This window comes from Molossus molossus, unplaced genomic scaffold (genome assembly GCF_014108415.1).
Source record: "Molossus molossus isolate mMolMol1 unplaced genomic scaffold, mMolMol1.p scaffold_m16_p_4, whole genome shotgun sequence".
NCBI classification, from domain to species: Eukaryota; Metazoa; Chordata; class Mammalia; order Chiroptera; family Molossidae; genus Molossus; species Molossus molossus.
Genome location: NW_023425377.1, coordinates 71,295,498 through 71,307,925, shown reverse-complemented (window position 1 = coordinate 71,307,925; position 12,428 = coordinate 71,295,498). Strand labels below are relative to the sequence as shown.

Here is a 12,428-nt window from a genome sequence, read left to right as displayed (position 1 = left end):
CCTAGGTATCTTAATTTTTTTGCTGTGATGGTAAATGAGATTCTCTTTTTAGTTTCTCTTTCTGTGAGTTCATCATTTGTTTATAAGAATGCTGTTGATTTCTTGACATTAATTTTGTATCCTGCTACTTTGCCAAATTTATTTATTGAATCTAGTAAATATTTTATGGAATCTTTAGGGTTTTCTATGTACAGTATCATGTCATCTGCAAATAATGACAGTTTCACTTCCTCCTTTCCAATTGGATCCCTTTTACAAACACTGTTACTTTTGATGACCTTGGTCTAATGTCAGATGCTCTGAAGTCATTGCCAGTATAAAGGAGAGGCCCTCAGTTCACACCCCACCTTATGTACCCCACTGGGTGACTCTTACTCCTCCCCCAGGTGCTGTGCGCCATCATCGCTGGTGCCTTACACTATCTCTACTTGGCCGCCTTCACCTGGATGCTGCTGGAGGGTCTGCATCTCTTCCTCACTGCACGCAATCTGACTGTGGTGAACTACTCCAGTGTGAACAGACTCATGAAGTGGCTCATGTTCCCAGTTGGCTATGGAGTCCCAGCTGTAATTGTGGTCATTTCTGCAGCATCCAGGCCTCACCTTTATGGAACACCTGATCGGTGAGCTTGACCCTCACCCTGTGCATGGACGGTCTACAGGGCAGCATTAATGATGGTGATTAAGATATCCACAGCAATGCGTTCTTCTTTTTCCTTGAGTGTAAGAGCTCTGACCTTTTAACTAATGTAGGAAAAAATGGCAGTAAGAGCTTAGAAGGTTCTGAGAGGAGGGAGTTTTGTGGTTAGATGCCAGCTTTATCCCTCCCATAATTTGAAGTTTTCAGGTCTCAGATTCCTCTTTAGCAAAATGGAAATAATTATCCTCATTGTCCCACCATCATGAAGATGGTATGAAAATTCAACAGGACTGCCCTGGCCAGTTTGGCTCAGCAGTTAGAGTGTTGGCCTGCAGACCAATGAGTCGCATGTTTGATTCCAGGCAAGTGCACATACCTCGGTTGTGGTTCATTCCTGGCCCTGATCAGGTCATGCAAGAGGCAACCAGTCAATGTGGCTCTATCACATTGGTGTTTCTCTCTCTCTCTCTCTCTCTCTCTCTCTCTCTCTCTCTCTCTCTCTCTCCCCCCCCCCCTCCTTCCCACTCTATGTGATGATAAATAGAAAAGTATCCTCAGGTGAGGAATAAAAAAAAAATTCAACAGGACTGTGCTTATAAAATGTTTGATGTAGCATTAGCACATGGTAGTGAACAATCAAAACCTTTATTGCCATCAGTTGACATTTTCAGACAATGCTGGAAAAGTTCTCTGTTAGGAAAGGTGTCACTTTATGTTTGTTTTATGTGCTTTCTCTGATCTCTTTTTGTGTCCCTTTTCCCATTTTTACCAGCTGCTGGTTACACCTGAAACAAGGATTCATCTGGGGTTTCCTTGGTCCTGTCTGTGCCATTATTTGTGTGAGTAAGATGCTCCAGTGGTCCTGACCAAAGAAGCACCAGAAGTGCTGAGTGCAAGACAGAACAAGGGGCATGCATTTTCTCTATTGTATGGTTTGATTTTTCCACCCACTGTCAATTCAGTCCCATGTGCAGTAAAGTAAGAGTTGTGTGCAATGTATAATGGACACAGTGTATTATTTTAACTTGCATTCTTCCTGGTCTGTGTCAATCCTGCAGGTGAATTTTGTATTTTTTCTCTCAGTCCTTTGGATTTTGGAAAGGAAATTCTCCTCCCTCAACAGCGAAGTGTCAACCATCCAGAATACAAGGTAACGTGGAGCAATGCTACTTCTGACCCTCTGTTCCTCTCCTTGCCCCCTTCTTGCCCTTCCTATCCATCTATTCCCCACAACCAGGCTCCAGGGATTAGCAAGCCCACTATCATCTCTCAATGTTTGTGTTAGCTAGAGTATAAGCTAGGCTGCTGAGACAGAAATACTGGCCCAAGAAAAGAGTAAAGTAGAAGTTTATGTTACTCTCATGTCACAGTCCAGAGGTGAGTAGTCCAGGGCTAGTAGGGAAGTTTTGTTCTACAAAGTGATCCAGAGATGCAGGTTTTTTCTACTTTGTGTCTCCACCATTCCCTAAGATGTTGTCTTTGTCAGTTTCCCATCCATGGGATGGAAATGACATGGAAGTTGCATGGTCCACATTTACTCATATTGTATTGGCTAGACCTAGACCTTAGTCACATGGTGACACCTAGCTTCAAAGGAGGCTGAAAAATATAGTCTGTATCTAGGTCTAGCCAGGTGTCCTTGAAAAAATTCAAAGAGGGAAAGCATCTAACCCTAAAAGGAAGGAGAAGAGAATGAACAAAAATAACAGTTGCTGCCACACAACACAAGACATACACAAGTGTACTCTTTTATCAAAATCAACCAACTTAAGTTTTTTAATCCATCAGTTACTAGGGGAAAAAAAGAAAGAAAGAAAAAAGGAAGCTTAAATTCTATAGTAACTCTAACAGTTGTGCTTCTGAAAGATGAAAAAAAAAAAAAAAAAGAACTAGGTTCATCCCACCAGTAAAGACCAATTTGGCTAATTACAACAAATTTAAATGTATATCTAAAACTTTTGTGTAATGGATTTGGAAAGGATTTATATTAAAATATATTTTGTATAATACTAGTTCAATAAATTGGGAGCTACGAGCAGTTTTTTTATTTTGCAGCATCAATTTTATTGAAACACATAATTTGTTGTTTTTATTTTAATCACAAAAATAGCACGTTCAATTTTTTCTGATTTTTTTCAAAATATGTAAAGTAAAAATGGTTAACTCCCCCCTTTTCTGCTACTTTCACTTCCCAAGAAAGCTGGAGTTAACAAACTTTATGATAAGTATGATATAATGTGTGATTTTTCCCCAGACCTTTTTCTATACATTTCTATAGAATAGACAGGCACACATATCTTATTGGCTAGAATAGACAGCCAACACACTACACAAATCATTACTCAACCAGCTTTTCTCACATAAACATTATGGTTTAAAATTAGGGATAAATATATATATATATTGTAGATATAAAATTAGGGATAAATATGTGTATTGTAGATATATAGTGACCTCACATCTGTTTGCCAGGGAGTCCTAGTTTATGCCTGTTAACTCATTGTAATTATTAATAGGGACCTTTTTATCCCAAAAGCCTCCTTGTTTGAATAACAAATTATATGACCCTCCATATATAAAAGAAAAAGAGAGAAAGAGCCCCTAGTTTTAGAATGCTTTATGCATATATGGTACTCATTTTGTGTTATATACTGTCCTAAAAAATATGTAAGAGACTCATTTGATCTTTCTAGGAGCCCTGTGAAATAGGGCTATTATAAAGATGAGAGACCTGAGTTACAGAAAGGCAAAGTAACTTGCCCAATGTCACACAGTTGATTAGTGCTAACTTGGATTTAAGCCAAGGTAGTCTAGCTCCAGAGTCCTCACCATTAACAACTACACTATAGGGGTGTCCATAGCCATTAGCTTTTATACATTTTCATTTTTTACTGCCCTCAGAATACTGACACTGAAAGCAATAGCTCAGGTCATCATCCTGGGCTGCACGTGGTGTATGGGCATCTTCCAGGTGGGCCCAGCTGCGTGGGTCATGGCCTATCTCTTCACCATCATCAATAGCCTTCAGGGTGTCTTCATTTTCCTGGTCTACTGCCTCCTCAGCCAGCAGGTAAACATTTACACCTTTCTTTATTGTTTTAAAGTTAAGAAAGATTTGCAGGTATGTAGTTTAACAACTACTTAGATTCACGTTCTCTAAATTTTCATATGAACTTCTGAGTAGTGTGTAAATATTACCTATATTTTCTCTACTTCAAGATGCTATTGCCCTGGCCGGTTTGGCTCAGCGGTTAGAGCATCGGCCTGCGGTCCGGAGAGACCCGGGTTCGGTTCCCGCTAAGGGCACGTACCTCAGTTGCAGTTTGTCCCCGGCCCCGGTTGGTCGTGCGGGTGGCAGCCACTCGATGTGTCCCTTTCACGTCGATGTTTCTCTCTCTCTCTCTTCCTCTCTCTCCCTCCCACTCTATCTGAACAAAAAATGGAAAAAATGTCCTCGGGTGAAGATAAAAAAAATAAAAAAAAAAGATGCTATTGATTGTGAGATATATCAATATATTAATGGCTTACACAAAATAAATAATTACTACATCAAAGAAATACTATTTTTTTCTTCAGCTTTCCCATTTGTAATAGCTATTTCTGTGTATCGAACAACCTCAGAAATCTCAGTTCCATTCTCAAGTCTGCAAGTTGGTTGGAGTTCAGATTATCTTGGCTGGGCTTACCTTGGTTAGGCTATACAATGCAGGTATATTCAAGTCTGTTCTTGGTGACTCATTGTGTGGCTTGAAAGAAAAGGAAGCAGTTTCCCAAAATAAGTTCTTCTGTGACAGTGGCAAAATCACAAGAATAAAGCCCTATTGGGCAAGGCCATTTCAAGCCTGGTGATTCTGCTTGCATTGCCTCCACTGATATTCAAATGGCAAAAGAAAGTCATATGTCACAAATGGCTAAGAGACATATGAAGAAATGCTCATCATCACTAATCATCAGAGAGATGCAAATTAAAACAACAATGAGGTATCACCTCACACCTGTCAGAATGGCCACCATCAACAAATCAGCAAACAACAAGTGTTGGCAAGGGTGTGGAGAAAAGGGGACTCTAGTACACTGCTGGTGGGAATGCAGACTGGTGCAGCCACTATGGAAAACAATATGGTGTTACCTCAAACAATTAAAAATTGAACTGCCATTTGACCCAGTGATCCCACTTCTAGGAATATACCCTATGAAGCCTGAAACACCAATCAGAAAAAATGTATGTACCTCCATGTTTGTAGCAGCACTATTTACAATAGCTAAGATCTGGAAACAGCCCAAGTGTCCATCAGTAGACGAATGGATAAAAAAGCAGTGGTACATATACACAATGGAGTACTACGCAGCTGTAAGAAAGAAAGATCTCTTATCCTTTGAGGCTACATGGAGGGACCTGGAAAGTATCATCCTAAGTGAAATAAGCCAAACAGAAAAAGACAAGTATGATCTCACTTATTTGTAGAATATAATGAACATAACAGTCTGAGGAATGGGGTAGTCCCAGAGACGTGGAAGTGGGGTACAGACTGACAATTCCCAGAAGAGGGGGTGGGGGGAGAGATAAACCACAGAACTTATATGCATGTATGCATGAACAGCGGACATGGACAACAAACTGGGGACAGGGCAGGGAGGGAGGGGGAAGGGGGAATCAGTGGGGGGAAAAGGAGAAACATCTGTAACAAAAATTAATTAATAAAAAAAAAAGAAAGTAAAAAAAAAAGAAAGAAAGAAAGTTAGGGAAGGGACTGATACCACTCTGAATATACCTTTTAAATAGTTTGACTTTCAAACTCTGTTAATGTTTTATATACTCAAAAAATAGAATTGATTTACAAGACCCAGGGGGAGGAGGGAATTTTTAAAAAACAGAGATAAATGAACCTAAATATATAGCGAGAGGGTGAAATTGATCACACATAAGGAAATAAAATATTAATGCAAGTTTTTTTAACACACACACCAAAAAAAAGAAAGTCATATGTCTAAGCCCAAAGTCACAGGAGAAGACCCCACCCACCCACCATGAGGCTAAGACAGGGTGTAATACTATTTCAGGGGAATGAATTAAGATCATGCAACTTACCACACTACTTAAACACATGAATTATTAAACACATTTCCATATAGTAGTATAATCTCCATACTAAGGTTTTAATGGTTCTATAGTGACATTACATAATAAGCTAATTTTTTCAACATCCTATTATGAACATTTTCAAACATACAAAAAGGTTGAAAGAATTATACAGAAAACATATACAGTAAGTCCTCACTTAACATTGTTAATAAGTTCTGCAACTTTAAGCAAAATGATGTAGAACAAAGCCAATTTTATTGGCTAATTGATATAAGTAAGAATTAAGTTTCTAAAGCATCTTATTATAACAAAATGACATTGAATGAAATAATATTCAAGGACCTGCTGTATACCAATCACCTAGATTAATGTTGTGCTATACTTTATTACATTATCTATCCACATATCCATTCTTCTATCCATCCATTTATCCATCTCTGTATAAGCCACTGTAGCTTACATGATAGTCAAAGAAAACAGTAGGCCACTCTTCTCGGTGGGTGTACACACACCTGAGTGAACACAATGCAAAAGACTTATATGTACTCTTCCCTCAGTTCATTTCAGTTCCTGAGGCATCTCACAGAGTGAGCTTCCAGTTTTTCAAGATACATATTTTATATTCAGTATGATTACTAAATACAAGCCAATTCATGTATCTGCAGCTAAACAAAAGAAACAGTAGTGTGTGTCCAACACTCAGGAAATACTGGCTGCTTTGGGCTTGTGGAGATAAGCCTCTAAAATGTTACCTTCCTAAGGGGTACTCAGAGATAACTTAGACTGTACATTGTCTCTAGAATTGAACTCCAGATATGATGAAACCCTACTGTATACTATCGAACTATGATGACATATTTCTACCTAGATTGGTTAAATTATACTACACCTATAGAATAAGATACTATGCAACCATGAAAATACAATGTTGTAAAAAATTGAAACCTCAATGAAGCTGGGATCCACATGGTCCAGGTCAGCAGGGACAATGGCCAAATACATAGTCCAGCAGCCAGAAGAAATACAAAATAACTCAGGGTCTTTATTTGTACTTCCCAAATACCATAAAGAACACACATAGTCCAGGTATCTCTTTGTTGAGTTCAACTTCTAAGATTTTGAGATTGTCACTGCAGTAAAACATGTCCTGACTGACACACACTCTTTCCTGTTACTAGTCTTCCTCCTCCTCCTCCTCCTCCTCCTCCTCCTCCTCCTCCTCCTCCTCCTCCTCTTCCTCCTCCTCTCTCTCCCTTCCTCTTTTCCTCCCTCCCTCCCTCCCTTTTTTGCTCACTCTTCAGGTACCTACAGAACCAACTAGTAAAAGAAGAACATCAATTCAGAGGAAGAAACTGAGACAGAGCCAACACTTGCTGAAAAGCAAAGGACAAGCATAGGCTTGAAACATTCAAATGTTAATTTTTGTCCAGGTACAAGAATATTTCAGGACTAGAAGGATATTCAAAATATATTAGCAAAAAAGCAAATTTCAAAACATTGCTCAAGAGGGCTGCATTTTGTTTATATAATGTATATAAACATTTATGTTTATGTTGTTGTTATGCATTTGTTCATGTGTGGGTATGGGTGTACATGGCAAAGCACAGTGGTTCTCAAACAATCCCCTCGGGGGGCACATTTAGCAATGTCTAGGACCATTGTTGACTGTTACATCTGGGAGGAGGGGTACTACTGGCATCTAGTGAGTAGAGGCCAAGAATGTTGTTAAATATCCTACAGTGCATAGGGCAACCTCCACCACAACGGATAATCCAACCCAAGATGTCAATAGTGCCAAGGCTAGAAACATGGTGTGCCTGATACTGTTCATGGCCCCCTCATATAGTTTTGCCATACATCTCTATGTACCTAGGGCTGCTTATTGCAAACATCTGTGACTCTATGCCTGTGAGCTTCTTACTGCCCACAGGACATGCCTGGCCCATACACAGGACAAGCTGGTGGTTCCAGACAGTAATGACACTTAAGAGGTCATCAACTAATAAGTGATGGGAGTTGGTGGATAAATGTCCCAGATCCCTTATCCCAGAGGTGGGATGACCCTGAAGTATTTCCTATGCTAACTCCAATGCTCACCAATGGGTCTGAGCCCCAAATGTCCACAGTGGAAAGGATTAGGTACTTTTTACTGACTGCCTTCCCTTCCCTGTATCACTTCCCCACTTATCTACTAGTGTTTCCTGAGATCACCTCTCAAATGAACTCTTTACACATGAACCCTGTCTCGGGGTCTGCTTCAAGGGACCCCAAACCAAGTCACATGGAAAGATACCAGCAAAACATCAGTTATCTTTCACTAGATTGAGGAATTATGTGTGACTTCTATTTTCTTCCTCTGTGCATATTTTGTAAGTTTTCATTCTGTAATGAAAATATTATTATGGTAAAATATACATAATATAGAATTTACCATTTTAACTATGTTTAGGTGTACAGGTCAGTGGCATTAAGTACATTCACACTGTGTGCAACCACCATCACCACCATCTCTCTCTAGAACTTTTTTATCATCACAAACTGAAACACTGTAGCTGTTAAACAATAACACCTCATTCTTCCCGCCAAGGCCCTAGAAACTACCATTCTACCATTTCTGTCTCAATTAATTTGACTATATAAGGATCTCATATATGTGGAATCATACTGTATTTGTCCTTTTGTGTCTGGATTATTTTATTCAGTATAATGTCATCAAGATTCATCCATGCTATGTCAGAATTTCATTCCTTTTTAAGGCTGAGTAACTTTCTATTGTGTGTATAAATCACGTTTTGTAGGAAAAGTTTTTTTCATAATAGCACCTTCCTCTTCCAGACTTTGCCTTTTCTCTTCTCCAATATTAACAAAAGCCATCCTGGTATTTCTTGTTCCAGGTTCAAAAGTGGTTTGGAAACATCATTCAACCTAAATCTGAGTCTTCTGAGACTCATATACTTTCCAGTAGGCTTAGCCCTTACTCAAAACCCAGTGAGGTAAGATTTATTCTAATGTTTCATTCCTTGACACTCTAAACTTCCTCTCCTTGTCTTAATATGAGTTCCTCTTCCTGGAAGGTATGGGGAAGGGTTTTTTTCTTGATGATCTGATTAGCGTTCCTCATTCTCACTATACTGTTCCTAGTGAGCCTGCTCACTAACAGTGCTTAAGCTGTCTTTGGTATCGATTCTTGTCTTTCAAATAAGTATGGGTAAAACATATCACCAGCACCACTACCATCTAAAGTAGTCTTCTCTGGGAGATTTATAATCCTAAACATAGAGTGCTCATCATCTGAAATCCCACTATCCTATAGAGAGGTGGATATGAGCCTATTGGGTTGATGGGTACCATGGAAAAAACTCCAGGAGAGGAACTCTATCCCAGCTGGTCAATATAGTTACAGGGGAAGAATACATGGAGTAATAGGACATTCCTGAGAGAAGCAATGGTTCTGTTAGAGAGAGAACCTCTCTGGAACTTGGTTGCTGGTGTTCATCTGTTCTTCCATTGAGCTAACTCAGGCTCAATGCACCAAAGAATGAGCTTGTAGTGCTGAGAGTCATTTCCATAGTTGTCCCTTATTTGATCAAGAAATAAGAGGATTGCCTGACCGCTGTGGCTCAGTGGTTGAGCGTCGACCCATGCACCAAGAGGTCGCTGGTTCAATTTCCAATCAGGGCACATGCCCTGGTTGTGGGCCTGATCCCCAGTGGGGGGCATGCAGGAGGCGGCCAATCGATGTTCTCTTTCATCGATACTTCTATCTCTCTCTCTCTCCCTCTCCCTTTCTCTCTTTCTAAAATCAATAAAGAAAAAATTTTTTTTAATAATAGCTTATAAGAAGCTATGTCACTAGATGAGCAAGATGGGCTCAAAGCTCATAATCCATTAAAATTATTTGTCTCATTTACTTGTATGCCTTCTAAGTGCACACCTACCACATCTGCTAGCCAAAAGGCTTAGAACGTGTTATTTTTAAGCAAAATAAAACTGAGAAATTTCTGATACATCATCTTCTACATTTATTGAGATAATATGTGATTTTCTTCAACAGTAGAAATATTTAGGTCACTGAAGAAACATCTGTCTCTTATTGGAAGCAGGAAAGGAAAACATGACAGGAAAAAGTAGTCTTGGACATGTCAAGTGATTGGAAAAAATTTTTATGACCAGTAGGCTTAGTCATTCTCAATAATAGTAAAGCTGTGGTAGGTGCTAACAACCTCTGGTTGTGACTTCTGAAAGGTTTCCCAGGTAATCCAAAATAATTCCCAAAGCTGCTAGTATTCCAACTACTGGTTTCCCACAATTAATAAGGGAATATTATTATTATTATTATTATCATCATCATCATTATCATGATTATTATTATTACTTAACATTGTGGAAATTGAATGTTAAAGAATATATATTATATATTTTATATATTGTGTATTTATTTTATATTTTGATATATAAAATACTTTAGATCCCTTTAAGAAATACATTTGCTGCCCTGGCCAGTTTGATGCAGCAGTTAGAGCGTCAGCACGCAGAGCACAGAGGCCCGGGCTCAGTTCCCACTAAGGGCACATACCTTGGCTGCAGTTAGTCCCCAGCCCTGGTTGGGGTTGTATGGGTGGCAACCACTCAATGTTTCTCTCTCTCTATTCCCCCCTCTCTTTCTCCTGCTCTATCTGAAGATAAATGCAAAAGTATCCTCGGGTGAGGATAAATAAAAATTAATAAAAAGAAATGCATTTGCTTTCATTAAAAGAATCTCTTAGTCCCTTTGCTTAAGCTTTTATTTTTCTAGGCACAGGGTATGAATAAGAGCTAACAAAACCCTTTCTATTAACTAATTTGGCCTGGATTAGCTTTCCAACTCTGTACCCTAGAAACTTGATGATGTTGGAAGATATATAAATACTATATATGGGGAAAGTCATGCTTGACTGGACAGGAAGCTCTGTGAATGAACCACAATTATCAGGAGGGAAGGCATAGCTTTGAACTTCCTGCATACAATGACTCTCTTAACTAGGCCAGGAACCCCTAACATCATGGGCTGCTATAGGAGACACTGGTTCCCCAGTGGAGTTTGGGACTTCTAAACAAGCTGTAACTTGTAGGGAGCAAACATAATATTTGTTGAGTTCTACAGTATGTCGGACACTATGGGAAGCAATGGACATACAAATAAAAAAAGTAATAAGACCAACACAGCCTCTACCTTAATGGAGCTTAGAGTCTAGCCTTTCTTCATAGACAAAAAAAAACAAGATCCAGGGGCCTGAAATTTTCAAGCGAGATAGTATGTCCAAAATTTTTTCCAAAACAAGAATTCTTTATCTTGGATTTTTTAAAGAAATTTTATTGATTGATTTTTAGAGAAAGAGAAGAAAAAACATCAATTTGTTGTTCCACTTATTTATGTATTCATTGGTTGATTCCTGTATGTGCCCTGACTGGGGATTGAACCCACAACCTTGGTGTATTGGAATGCTACTTCAATCAACTGAGCTAGCTGGCCACAGCCTCATCTTGGATTTTTAGACATTCTCCCACTATAAGCTAAGGCCATACCTATCCTAGAATTCCAAAATACTAGGAGATCATGCCATCCTTGCCTACTGGATGGAGGTCTCTGGCTTTAACCCACTCCTACTTTTCGTTTGTTTGTTTGTTTGTTTGTTTGTTTGTTTGTTTGTTTGTTTTATCCTTACCTCTACCTTTAATCTAAACATCTTTTGGGGGGGAATATCTTTTCAGGAGAAGTGAGGAGAAATTATTAAAACTAGAAATTCAACTTCACATGGAAAGTCACATCCATGGAACTGGTTGGCATTGTGAAGAATGAAGCTAAGGACAAAAGGAATCATTATGCACATCATCCCTGGAGAAGAAGTGTTTAATCTGTATTTCCTGAAGTGTTTGTTCTACATAATGGGCTCTCAATAAATGTATGTTGTATTGGACTTCTCTTGGTCAGCCAATGCTTGTCCCTGGTTACCCAAATCATGACAATTGCAAATATTTTTTGTAAATGAGGCCCTCTCAAGGCCTCATCTCGAGTTTTTTTTTTTCTCACTTATCCTAAACTTGTTCTTTAAACTCATCCACTCCCTCAAACTGTCAGCTTTACCTCCTTTCTTTTTTTTTAAATATTTTTTTATTGATGTTTTAGAGAAAGAGAAAGGGAGAGAGAGAGAGAAACATTGATGTGAGGGAGAAACATTGCATGGCCTCCACTGGGAATCAAGCCCACAACCCGGGCATGTGCCCTGACCAGGAATTTAACTGGGACCTCCCAGTATATGGGACAACACTCAATCTACTGAGCCACACGGGCCAGATTTTACCTTCTTTCTTAACCAGGGTAGATCTCATGATCAACCGGGTCAAATGATTTTCTCCAATACTTTCAACACCTTTGCTTTCTTATTCTGATTTCACACCTACCTGGGAAAACCCCAATCCAGCAGTGATCCAGAGATGGCAGGCATTGTGCATTGTCTATTCAGTGGTCATCACCACTATCATATGTTCCTCATTAACAGAAACGTGATTGTTTTCAGATTTGAGAGAGCAATGTGCCTGAACCCAGGAGGTCAGTTGAGATTGGTCTAACCCCAGTGATCCTCAAATGGGGAGAGATTACCCATCCCAGGGACATTTGTCAATGTCTGGAAAACATTTTTGGTTGTCATGACTGGAGCAAGGTGGG

The 12,428-nt window shown here is 39.2% G+C and overlaps 1 protein-coding gene across 4 annotated transcripts in view; it reads left to right on the top strand.

Annotated features, from left to right (window-relative positions):
* The window catches only part of ADGRE3 (adhesion G protein-coupled receptor E3), a 125,118-nt gene extending 113,393 nt beyond the window's left edge, over nt 1-11,725 (top strand). For all 4 annotated transcript variants that reach the window (XM_036239886.1, XM_036239887.1, XM_036239885.1 and 1 more), the window contains 6 exons: nt 387-622; nt 1,412-1,478; nt 1,698-1,789; nt 3,541-3,709; nt 8,617-8,715; nt 11,474-11,725. In XM_036239886.1, coding sequence (XP_036095779.1) covers nt 387-622; nt 1,412-1,478; nt 1,698-1,789; nt 3,541-3,709; nt 8,617-8,715; nt 11,474-11,482 — 672 coding nt within the window. In that variant the 3' untranslated portion in view covers nt 11,483-11,725. The remainder of the gene's footprint in view (nt 1-386; nt 623-1,411; nt 1,479-1,697; nt 1,790-3,540; nt 3,710-8,616; nt 8,716-11,473) is intronic.
* Nucleotides 11,726-12,428: the final 703 nt, after the last annotated feature.